The sequence below is a fragment of the Bufo bufo genome, chromosome 5, assembly GCF_905171765.1.
Source record: "Bufo bufo chromosome 5, aBufBuf1.1, whole genome shotgun sequence".
Lineage (NCBI taxonomy): Eukaryota > Metazoa > Chordata > Amphibia > Anura > Bufonidae > Bufo > Bufo bufo.
Window position 1 is genome coordinate 496,921,430 of NC_053393.1, and position 12,640 is coordinate 496,934,069.

At 43.1% G+C, this 12,640-nt stretch overlaps 1 protein-coding gene across 11 annotated transcripts in view; it reads right to left on the bottom strand.

The window, feature by feature from the left end:
• The window catches only part of PARD3 (par-3 family cell polarity regulator), a 600,009-nt gene that overhangs the window by 264,974 nt on the left and 322,395 nt on the right, over window positions 1–12,640 (bottom strand). For all 11 annotated transcript variants that reach the window (XM_040434287.1, XM_040434289.1, XM_040434286.1 and 8 more), the window contains 2 exons: window positions 10,132–10,320; window positions 6,826–6,993 (listed from right to left, as the gene is read on the bottom strand). In XM_040434287.1, the coding sequence (XP_040290221.1) occupies window positions 6,826–6,993; window positions 10,132–10,320 (357 nt within the window). The remainder of the gene's footprint in view (window positions 1–6,825; window positions 6,994–10,131; window positions 10,321–12,640) is intronic.

The window sequence follows — 12,640 nt, forward strand, 5'->3', positions numbered from 1 at the left end:
CTGTATTCAGAATGCTATTATTTTCCCTTATAACCATGTTATAAGGGAAAATAATACAGATCGGGTCCCCAGCCCGATCGTCACCTAGCAACCATGCGTGAAAATCGCACCGCATCCGCACTTGGTTGCGGATGCTTGCGATTTTCACGCGGCCCCATTCACTTCTATGGGGCCTGCATTGCGTGAAAAACGAAGAATATAGAGCATGCTGCGATTTTCACGCAACGCACAAGTGATGCGTGAAAATCACAGCTCATGTGCACAGCCCCATAGAAATGAATGAGTCAGGATTCAGTGCGGGTGCAATGCGTTCACGTCACGCATTGCACCCGCACGGAATACTCGCCCGTGTGAAAGGGGCCTAAGTCAGTTTTCCTTTTCACCACTTTTGATAAATCCCCCTCAATGTGTATAGTTGGAAAGCCAAAGGTGAATCTTTATTTCAGCAGTTAATGTAGAAAAAAAAAAAAAAAACAGCACTTTGAAGTCAATAAAAGACAGTCGGGACCTGGATGAGAGCCAAGGATATAAATAGGGAGGGACCAGGGAACGAGAACAAGACATTCCAAGCACATGAGCGGCGGAGGTCAGAGAGGGCTAAGAAGATTCCCATTCCAACACTCAGCCTGCCTAATACAAATGAGATATTTAATGAAGCTCTGAATGGTAGCCTTATCTCCCCCTGTTTGATAAGCGCTGGGGAGATTTACTGCAATAAAGGGTCAACACAATTACAATTGGAAGCACGTCAAGCTGCAGGAGAACAATAAACTTGCAGTGCCAGTGAATTAGACTCAATAAGGCTTAAATTGCAAAATAAGGATTTGTTTTATTAGTTTTTACATAAAATGCAGATTAGGAGTGACAGCTTCACTAAAACACGAATTAATCACCGCTCAGAGCGGCTGGAGGTGGGAAAGTGAAATAAATAAGGTGAAATTAAAGAGTTTACAAAGGTACGTGAGGTGGCAATTGTCAGTCCGGTAATCCCATTACACAGGAAGGGAGACTCGGCGCAACCGGCCACTAAACGACTCCAACAACACAAATACAAAAGAGAAAAGGTAAATGGCACAGTCTGCTGTGTCACACGAGGGCGAAACAAAAAAATTCTCTACGTTGGGTCTACCGTGGCTTCTTTTCTTAGGCTACTTTCACACCTGCGTTAGGTGCGGATCCGTCTGGTATCTGCACAGACGGATCCGCACCTATAATGCAAACGCTTAGATCCGTTCAGAACGGATCCGTTTGCATTACCATGAACAAAAAAAAATAAAAAAAATAAAAAAAATATATATATATTTTTTTTTTTTTTTTTTTTTAGTTTTTTTGTTCATGATAATGCAAACGGATCCGTCCAGACTTTACATTGAAAGTCAATGGGGGACGGATCAGTTTGAAAACTGAGCCATATTGTGTCAACTTCAAACTGATCCGTCCCTATTGACTTACATTGTAAGTCTGGACGGATCCGTTTGCCTTCGCACGGCCAGGCGGACACCCGAACGCTGCAAGCTGCGTTCAGGTGTCCGCCAGCGGAGCGGAGGACAAACGGTGCCAGACTGATGCATTCTGAGTGGATCCGCATCCACTCAGAATGCATTAGGGCTGGACGGATCCGTCCCCATTGACTTACATTGTGTGCCAGGTACGGATCCGTTTGGCTCAGTTTCATCAGTCTCCAAAGCAGAATGGAGAATGAACTGACGCAAATTGAGGCATTCTGAGCGGATCCTTTTCCATTCAGAATGCATTAGAATGCAAACTGATCCGTTTTGGACCTCTTGTGAGAGCCCTGAACGGATCTCACAAATGGAAAGCCAAAACGTGAAAGTAGACTAAGACTGCTGCCTTGGTTGAGTGACTTTTGGGGTACAAAATTTGCACATTTTGGCTTTCTCCACCACCCTTGAGAAGTAGGCAGGATGTGGGTAGAGAAGACTCATTTAACATGTGTGATCGAAAAGTGGTGCACATTAAACCAGGAATCTATGAAAGCTTCTACTTTGCACAGAACTCACAACGATTGATTCCACCGGCTTGAGGAAGAGGAGCAAAGAAAGCCAAAACAAGGATCCCCGTGTAATGGTGTTTGCTAGGTAGAACAAGGGTTATCAGTTGTGCATATAGTCTTCCTTTTGCTGTGGACTAGTCATTAAAGGAGATTTCCAAGATTCAAATATTGATGACCTATCCTCAGGACAGGTCACCAATATCAGATCGGCAGTGGTCCAACATCTGGCACATCCACCGATCAACAGTTCGGAAGGCAGTGGCACTTCAGTGAGCGCTGTACACTGTATAGAAGTTTGTATGGTATCGCAGCTCAGACCCATTAAACTTTAACGGGACTGAGATGGTCCTAGGCTACGTGACCGATGAAAGTGAGTCATTGGCCTAAAAAGAGGCCACATCGCCCACTGAAGTGCCGCAGCCTCTTCAAACAGCTGATCGGCAGGGGTGATGGGTGTCGGGCCCCCACCGATTTGATGCTGATGACCTGTCCTTAGGATAGCTCATTAATACCCAAATCTTGGAGACCCCTTTAATGCTATGGCTAGACTAGCTAAGAACAATTCTGCCGAAGTACGAGAGCTGTGAATACGTCCATTCATGGAAAGCCAGGAGACAAAACTTGTGGGTGCTTTTGTAATTTTAGGAGTAAACATTTTATTGGAAACAGAGTTTATGGGTTTCAACAACTGTTCAGGAAGTTGTGACGTCATTGAGAACCTTTGAAGTGCCACATGGCTAATTAATGGCACTTAGTCCCGTGTAAATCTATAGCATACATTTCCAAAAACGTTGGCTCAGATCATAAAGATTCTGCCTCGCTCTGTGAAGGGGATGACAGGTCCAGTAAAAAGGTAACAGCAATCTTCTGGTAGTGATCTCCACCATCGCCAGTATGGGTTTCCTCAACGTTGCCTCATTGAGCTTGCCCCCCCCCCCCCCCCCCCATCCCCAAGGAGAAGGGCTGACACTTTCTGCTCATCTTTCACTACATGGATCAGTCAGTGGAACTGCAGCACATATGCCATCCAGGTGTATATAGGGAATTGCAGGGCTCTCCATCCATCAGGTTCTGATTACACTTGGAATTCGTTTCGACATTACTGGGTGAACTGCAGCTATTTTCCGGTGATTTTTTGTTATTTTAGGTGGAAATATTCTATAAATGAAGATAGCTGGCATACGCACACTGAAAAGATGAAAAGAAAACTGAAAACAGAAGATAATTTTTATTTACAGCTGCCTAATGCACAGGTCGCACTACGACTTGCCACAAACATGTCTGCCCATTTCCATGCAATGGCTGCACAAACTACACTGGATCTACACGTGTGTGAACATGCCCTAACAGGAACCCAGCTTTTTAATTTTTTTATTTAGAATTGCCAGCAATTACAGGGTATTAAAAGACTTAATCAGGCAATCATTTTTGTTGTGTTAAATTATATTACACATTTTTATTAAAAATAGAGCATTGCTTTAAAATTGGAAAATAAAAAAATAAAATAAAAAATAGCAAGGAGGTTTCATTGTGCTCATCTATTACTCCCTACCGAGTTGTGCACTTTACATGAACTCCGAGGGTACAGCCTGCATTTCGGTTGCAAGAATGGAGGGTGGGACTGAGCAGAAGTGACAATTGCCCTGAGAACTACTTAAAGAGGATCTGTCACCTCTCCTGACATGTCTGCTTTAGTAACTATAAGCATTCTCCATGTAATAATTCTGGAGCATCTATTCTTATAACTCTGTGATGTCTCATTCCTGTATTACTCCTGCTAGAACTATACAAATAAATTGCCATCAGTCTGCATTAAAGGTACAGCTGGGTGTTACCAGCAGTGGGTGTGTCCGTCTCTGTCCAATCAGTGCTGCTGATGTCAGACTGTGGCACAACATAGAGCCATATGATTATACTGTTATTACATGGGGAGAACAAGTAGTTACTAAAACAGACCTGTCAGGAGAGGTGACCACTCATGTTAAACTCAGGAGAACATCTGTGACATCTGAAGCATATTCATGTATCGGTGGAGGATCTTTATCTTTCCAGCACAGTCTACTGTAACCCAAGAACTTGTAAAATGGAGTATAGAGCTCCACACTATTAGATATGCAATATATATTAACCCATAATGCATGACAGCTCACTAAAATAAAATCCGAAGGCCAATTTCGAATCCAAGAAATGGGGCAGAAGGCATCATCCAATCTTCTAGATCAGTAAGGCCTCATTCACACGTCAGTGTTTTGGATCAGTGATTGTGAGCCAAAACTAAGAGCGATCACTAATGCCATCGTTCGTCTGAATCATTACTTGCCGGCTGTAGAGCGTGATTTGATGGCACAATCTGCCGCTGGCAATGAATTTTTTAACCTGCTAAAAAATTGTGATTTCCTGATGAACGAGAGTTTGTTGGAGTAATCAGCGGCAGTATTACACAGACAGATCATCGCTAACGAGCGTTCCTACGATGCCTAATACAGGCTTTACAGATGTGTCCCGTTTAGCCAGACCCAGGTGAGGCGCACCTGTGAATGGATACATATCCATTGTGTGAATGCTAACTAATACATTTTGAGTCAGAAGACGCAGGGTGAGAAGAAATGTGTCTGGGCCATATTTGGGATCCGGATAATCCTGGTTTTAGAATAGGGTCATTCAAGGCTAGTGGGTTCCGCCCTTCTCAGTGGCCCAAATTTTTATCTATTCTAAATGCAACAGCGCTAATAAGAATGGTCGATCTACCTGCTTCAAAATACGTTCTGAAAACTGGTCACTGATTACAAAATGTTGTATTTTACTGAAAAAGAGTAACTAAAAGAAATGCTGTTTCAATAGGCAAAATGTGCAGCTGTAATTGTGTACATATATAAGACAGAATAAAGCTACTTTCACACTTGCGGCAAAGGATTCCGGCAAAACGTATGCCAACTGACGGCATTTGTAAGACTGCTCAGGATCCTGATCAGTCTTACAAATGCATTGAAAGGCAAGATCCGTCTTTCCATTGTCATCTGGAAAAACGGATCCAGCATTAATTTTTTTGGTCTGGCACTAATACATTCCTATGGAAAAAAATGCCGGATCCGGCATTCAGGCAAGTCTTCAGTTTTTTGGCCGGAGATAAAACCGTAGCATGCTGCAGTTTTATCTCTGTCCTGATCAGTCAAAAAGACTGAACTGAAGACATCCTGAACGGATTGCTCTCTATTCAGAATGTATGGGGATTAAACCGATGAGTTATTTTCCAGTATAGAGCCCCGAGGATGGAACTCAGTGCCGGAAAAGAAAAACGCTAGTGTGAAAGTAGCCTAATAGAGCAGACAGCACATCAATAAATGTTAGTTCCTGCCCTAATAAACATGAAAATATTTGAAAGCATTCAACATATGCAGTTCTGAATGTTTATATACAGGTAAAACTCAAAAAATTAGAATATAGTGCAAAAGTAATACAACTTAAAGAATTTTGAAGAAATATTGTAAAAAGGTTCAATATTCAAGTGTCACACTCTAGTCAGCTAATTAATCCATACCCCCTGAGCAAAGGGGACCTGAGATTGTGACTTTGGGGTTTCATAAGCTGTAAGCCATAATCATCCAAATTATAACAAAGGCTTGAAATATCTCGCTTTGCATGTAATGAGTCTCATATTAGTTTCACCTTTTAAGTTGCATTACTGAAATAAATTAACTTTGCACAATATTTGAATTTTTCGAGTATTACCTGTGTGTGTGTGTGTGTGTGTGTGTATATTTATTTATATTTATATGTAACATTTTATCCCCCCCCCTCATTAGTATGTTATGTCACTATTCCCTGTAGTGTAGATTACATTTTTATTTCACTACCTACTTAACAGTGACAGAATGCGAGCCCAAGAATGTCATAATTATTTTTTTCATCTCCAATTAGTACTGCATTGTTAATTAGGCTTAACCCCTTTCATCACATTCCATTAATAAAAATGCACACAGCACCACCTACAGCTCGCAGTCTGGTACTGAATCAGAGATGACAAAGCCAAATGACTACAGTTCCTCTAAAGACCCATGTAATAGAAATGACGTTTCAAAACGCGGTAAAATCAATGTTATGAAGGCCCTCCTAAATAAAGGGGTTGTTCAGGACTTTCCACTGGGTAGGCCATCAAAATCACATCGGTGGGGGACTCACACCTGGCATCTCTTCTGATCAGCTAATTTCCTGTAGCTCCTGCGCTGGAAGTAAACATCGGAACTACATAGTGCCGTCCACTATGTAGAAGATGGGACTTGTAACTGCAGTACTGTTCCCACCCAATACAGAGGGAGCTGTGCTGCAGTTACCTGCTCCGACCACTACACAGTGGACGAAACCACATGGTTCTAGCGCAGGGGTGCGCAACCTTCGGCACGCCAGCTTTTGTGAAACTACAACTCCCAGCATGCATACTGGCTCTGCTCGTATAAAAACACACAGAAATGAATGGAGCATGCGGGGAATTGTAGTTTCCCAACAGGTGGAGTCCCAAGGTTGCTAACATCTGTTCTAGCGGCACAAGGAAGCAGCTGATTAGCGGGGGGGGGGGGGGGTGTTTCGGATAGACCAGGGATGCCCAATCTGCGGCCCTCCAGCTGTTGTAAAACTACAACTCCCACCATGCCCTGCTGTAGGCTGTCCGGGCATGCTGGGAGTCGTAGTTTTGCAACAGCTGGAGAGCCGCAGGTTGGGCATCCCTTGGATAGGCTATCAAAATCCTAGGCAACCAGTTTAAGACCGGGCTAAATGATGCACGCCTTACGATGGCTATAAGTGCGCAGTTTTACCTCGTTCCTCTTTATTCTCCTGGCTACGATGAGCTGAATCATTCCTCGTTTATTCCCTTCTGTTGACATAGATTTCCGCAGAGTCTCCATGGCATCTTGATTTGTTTTGCCCAGTAGGGATTCACCATTGACAGCGACAAGCTGGTCATTTACGTGAAGCCTTCCATCCTTGTAGGTGCAAAAAAAACTGGTGTCAAACACGTGAACGACTCAAGACATCATTACAAAATAAGGAGCAGATACTTCTAGGAAATGGCAGCGTCATTTCATTTCCAAACATATTCTTAAAAGAGGGAGATTTATCAAAACTGGTGGAAAGGAAAAGTTTAGTTACCCATAGCAGCCAATCATATCCCACCTTTCATTTATAAGAACTGGTTGCTTTGGGCAACTAAGTCAGTTTTCCTTTCACAAGTTTTCGATAAATCTCCCCCATTGAGTGGTCAAATAGGTCACGCCCTAGTACTCCTGCCAGAAGCAATCAAAACCCATTCACAGGATCGAAGATAGATGCTAATTTGGAGGCAGCTTAACCGCTGGAACCCTTACGACCACTACTGGTCCCCAAATCCCTTCAGCTGCAAAACCATGGCGAGGAGGAGTTTGAATGGAGCGGTGGTCAAGCAGGAGACCTACTGCTCCGTTCACAATCCGTGGCACTGACAAACGTATGAATTTTGCTTAGAAAAAAAAACAATAAACAAAAAACCTGTTATTTATAAAACAAAAAAAGTCATGTCAATCAAAAAGAAAACCTAAATAAATCTATAAAGATGACTGCATTAAAGCAACAGATTTCCCCCAATCCCAATCCCTCAAGACACCTAGGGGACTTTATATTGAAATAAACCAGTATTGGCTCAAATATGATTTTGTTCAATGTTGACCTTAAAATGAATAGAACCAGTAGATAAAGTGGAGGTGAACAACTCCCAGAAGAGACGGCGACTGGAACTGGATACAATCTCAATATATATATTGATTTTTATCCCAAAGTAATTGGAAGAGCAATGTAGTGCATTATTGCTCAGTATATACCACGGCTACTTCGCAGGCTGTGACATTGGCAATTATGTTTGGGCAATTATCATTGGCAAACGATGAAAAGGGCAGATTGCCTTGAAACAATTGCTGCTTGGATCTCTGTGTTTCCATGAGCACCGCGACGACAACCTTTAACTACATGAAGCTGACAGATCTCCGTACAGCATTAAAACCAAGTTTGGAGCAAAGCGACTTCAGATCTTGGATTCAAAGCCCGCTTCGCTCATCCCTAGTTATTATCCATATGGCCTCCTTTGCTGGCTGGATTCATTTTTCCATCACATTATTCACTGCTTGTTTCCATGGTTATGACCACCCTGCAATCCATCAGCGGTGGTCGTACTTGCACACTAAAGGAAAAAGCGCCTCCCTTTCTGGTGGACGGAACCTTGGGAGCGCACATAGGCTGGTGCTTTTTCCTATAGTGTGCACGCATGACCACCGCTGCTGGATTGCAGGGTGGTCATAACCATGAAAGCGAGCAGTGTATAATGTGATGGAAAAATGTATCAAGCCAGCAAAGGAAGCAATATGGACAATCGCAGTACATTAGTAAGTGCCTTCTTCTACATAGTAAATGCTGTTTGTTGAAGTGATACAACCCCTTTAACCCCTTAGTGACCACCAATACGCCTTTTTACTGACGTAAATAAAGGGGGTTTAAGACAGATAGCTGGTGTTAATCAATGATTATATGCACCCAAAATGGTGCATTGAAAACTATGACTTGTCCTGAAAAAATAAGGCCTGTTACATTGATGAAAAAAACAAAAAAAAGTTATAGCTCTTGGAATGCAATTTAGGAAAAAATGTGCGTGGTCACTAAGGGTTTAATACTTTCATGTCTGTCATATCTGTATTTTTTATATTACAGATGCAGCCGAGCTAAACTTGATGGTTAACGCCTTAAGTAAACAATAGCAAGAAAACGTTAACTGAGTTTTTCAATGCATTTCAATGGCTTTTGTCACAAGATAATCAAGATAACACTGTGACATGTTAGAGTCAATTTTAGCTCGCCTCCTCTGTATGTACATGTAACCCCTCATACAGAACCATGGAATTAATGGCGCTTTAAAATAAATAATAATACATAATAACAACAGAAATAGGTGCAGGTCCCAGAGGTGGGGCGGCACCTATCGGACATTGGGGGTATATCCTAGAACAGGGAAGCTCAACCTGCGGCCCTCCAGCTGTTGCAAAACTACAACTCCCAGGATGCCTGGACAGCCTACAGCCATTAGGGCATACTGGGAAAGGTCGTTTTGCACCAGCTGGAGAGCCGCATGCTGAGCATCCCTGTCCTAGAGATATCCAAACGTAAAAACCAAAATTCACAATTGCAAATAGCTGCATAAGAGGATACTCCCAATCCTCACAAATCCACTCCATATACAAGACAAACCAATGTCACGGCCCCAAAGTGTTGCAGACTGCTTGTGTGACCGCTCTGCCTCTCCACCCGAACTGAACTGGCCCCTTAAATGGATAAGTACTGATGGATTATCTTGGACTATAATCAGATGCTGTGTTTTTTTTCCCCAATTGCATTGGATATTGTATATGAATGCTGTAAAACTTTGATCATGCTCTTTAGTTGAATGAGTAAATGCATTTTAAATGAAGTCGTTGGTGTGTCTTATCTAAGGAATTTCCTGAAGATATGACACCAATGCTTGAGACGACAAAATCCCTTAAGGGATTCATTTGCCTAACATACATTATCATGAAAATGGTTGTCTCTTTAAGACAACCTATCCACTACCCACAGGCTACAGGATAATGTCTGATTGGCAGTCCAAATGTGGCGGCCCATGCTCCCCCGTTTCAATGAAGTTGGTGACGCGTGTGCTCTGCCACTCCATTCAGCACTATGGGACTGCTGGAGATAGCCAAGTACAAGCGCTCCTCTATCTCCACCAGTCCCATACAGTTGGATGGAGAGGTGGTCACATCTCTAACAGAGCTCACAAGATAGTTTGTCTTAATGAAGAACCTCTAGAAGATGATCCAGCAATCATTTGATCGCCGGAGGTAGCTACATCGTTCAGTACATTAGTATTCAAATGAAGGGATGACCATGTAAATGTAGCTTTATGGCTTCACCAGCTCCGATGTTCTAAATTTTACAATAGAATTTGATCTAAAGCCCCAAGTTGACAATAGAGGAGAAGGCTTTTTGTCAGATGAAAAATGGTTCATAAAAACTGATAAACAAATTACTATTAACAGGTAACATGTTGGCCTTTGGTCGCTTACTTTGGACGCTGCTCCACCATTGATGATCGCCTTTACAAAAATGCCCAGGTCGGCATGGTTCTCTTTTGATCGGTTGCCCTTCACGCTAACACCGAGACCTGCGGATCCGGAATCATTCAGTGGAATTTCAAATGTTAGGAATTCTCTCGTTCCATCAGGCGTGAGAACAAGATCGTCTTCTTCTGGTTTCTAGGACGGTAAGAAAATGAAGAGTAGAAAATGTAAGCCAATTACTAAGCCTGACGCGATTAAAAGGGCTCATTCACACGGTGCAATCAAACTGTGGTTTCTGCAGCAATGCTGATCACCAAGCCTTCGTTCTATCATGATGCTTTTGATGCAGATTTTTAAGCCAATGCAAAGAAAGGAATGTAAGGGTAGGGGGCATATATATATATATAGGAAAGCTTCTGCTAATTTTATTTAATCTTGAAACAAAAGTTGGCAAAGTATGTACCATATAATGTGACGGGATACTCCCAAGTACGAAACTAAACTAGACTATTCCCAGAAGGGAACAGAGGGAGCTAAAACCTAACGTTTAATGAAAACCTAAAACCTAACATCAAATTAGAAAGCTGCGTTACACACAAGAACAATACATGCAACCAAGACTGATAGACAGCGACCCAACCAGGGCCAAAACAACAATAGGATGGTACCTCATTTGCAACACAACAAGAAAAGTAATGGTCTCACCAATCAGTAGATGCAGATGGAATGGGTGCTCTAGGAGATTTTCAAGGCACCCCGATTAGGTCACAGGTTGTCTAAATCCACTGGATATGGTCGGCAGAAGTACTATCCAATAATGAGATGCCGAAGTGTATTGGCTGTAGTGTAGATAGAGGTCAGGAGCTGCTCACCCTGAATGACCCTGTCCAGGGATGGGGTCTAGCAAGCCCTACCTATCTACACAGTGCACTCGCCCTGAAAGGGGCGACCCCGTCCGGATACCAATGTGCCACGTTTCATTCAACATGAACTCATCAGGGGAGTAATGCAAAATCGGGTAGAGCAAAAATGGGGTACGGCAAAGTTGAAGTTAAAGTATAACTGTCATATATTATTTTTTTCTTGGAGTATTGGATTGTGGTGATTAATATCTCCTTGGTGGCCCTATTTCAACTTTTCACTGTGTATTCAATTACCCCTTAATTCCACATTTTTGTTCCCTATACTGCCTGCTTTTACCTGTGCTTAAAATAGGGTTGCTAGGCATGGTCCGTCTATCTGTTGATAGACGGAGCACGCAGCGTGCAGGCTCACATTACTGACAGCCAGGGACTGTAAGTAAACGATAAAAGCCAGGTCCTCCCCAGCAGCTGATAACAGTGCCTGGGCTGTGTGCACTTCTCCCTGTCCCTGCGCTTGGCAGACGATCCCTCACTCAGCAGAGCTGGACAATGCAGAGTGGAAGCAGTGCAGACCAGGGAAGGGAGATCTGCCGTCTGCTCAGTGTATAAATGAAAGCAACATGTGGTAAGAGGACCCCTTTGTGCTGCAGGAGATTAACCCTTTAGGGGGAAGGGCTCTGGTTACTGACACTTTTGGGGGGCTATTGTTCTTCTTTCTAGGGAAATTGCAGTTTTATGCTGACTGGTTGCTAAGGGCTGAATCTTATTAAATATGGGGTAAGTCAGTCTAATAGTAACTGATTCTGGAATATCATGTTATTACTAACTACATATATGAAAATTGAAATTAGGGTCTAAATGTGAGAGTTATCCTTTAAGAGGCTAGATATATAATGGTCCTAAGGCAAATGTACCACTAGGTAGACAAGTGGGCAATAGGGCCTACGGTGGCATCAAAACAAAAAATATGTTTTACTATATATAACTCCCTAAGGCTCAGTCTGAAATAGTGTCCTGGACTGGCCTAACCTGGGGGCCAACCTGGGGGCCTAAACCTAAGCGCACCAGTGGGTGAACAGGCTAGGATTAAATTATGGCCCTGGAAAAATTGGTGCCCTCAGGTAGCCAGACTCGTATCCCCCACCTGAGGGCACCAATTTTTCCAGGGCCATAATTTAATCCTAGCCTGTTCACCCACTGGTGCGCTTAGGCCAGTCCAGGACACCATTACAGACTGAGCCTTAGGGAGTTATATATAGTAAAACATCTTTTTTGTTTTGATGCCACCGTAGGCACTATTGCCCACTTGTCTACCTAGTGGTACATTTGCCTTGGGACCATTATATATCTAGCCTCCTAACTTCAACTTTGCCATACCCCATTTTTGCTCTACCCGATTTTGCATTACTCCCCTGATGAGTTCATGTTGAACGAAAAGTGCCACATCGGGAGCTTATTTGTGTAAGGGCTTTTTAGGGATTCCGCCTGGGTACAGGGACAGGTATCCGGATGGGGTCGCCCCTTTCAGGGCGAGTGCACTGTGTAGATAGGTAGGGCTTGCTAGACCCCATCCCTGGACAGGGTCATTCAGGGTGAGCAGCTCCTGACCTCTATCTACACTACAGCCAATACAGTTCGGCATCTCTAATCGG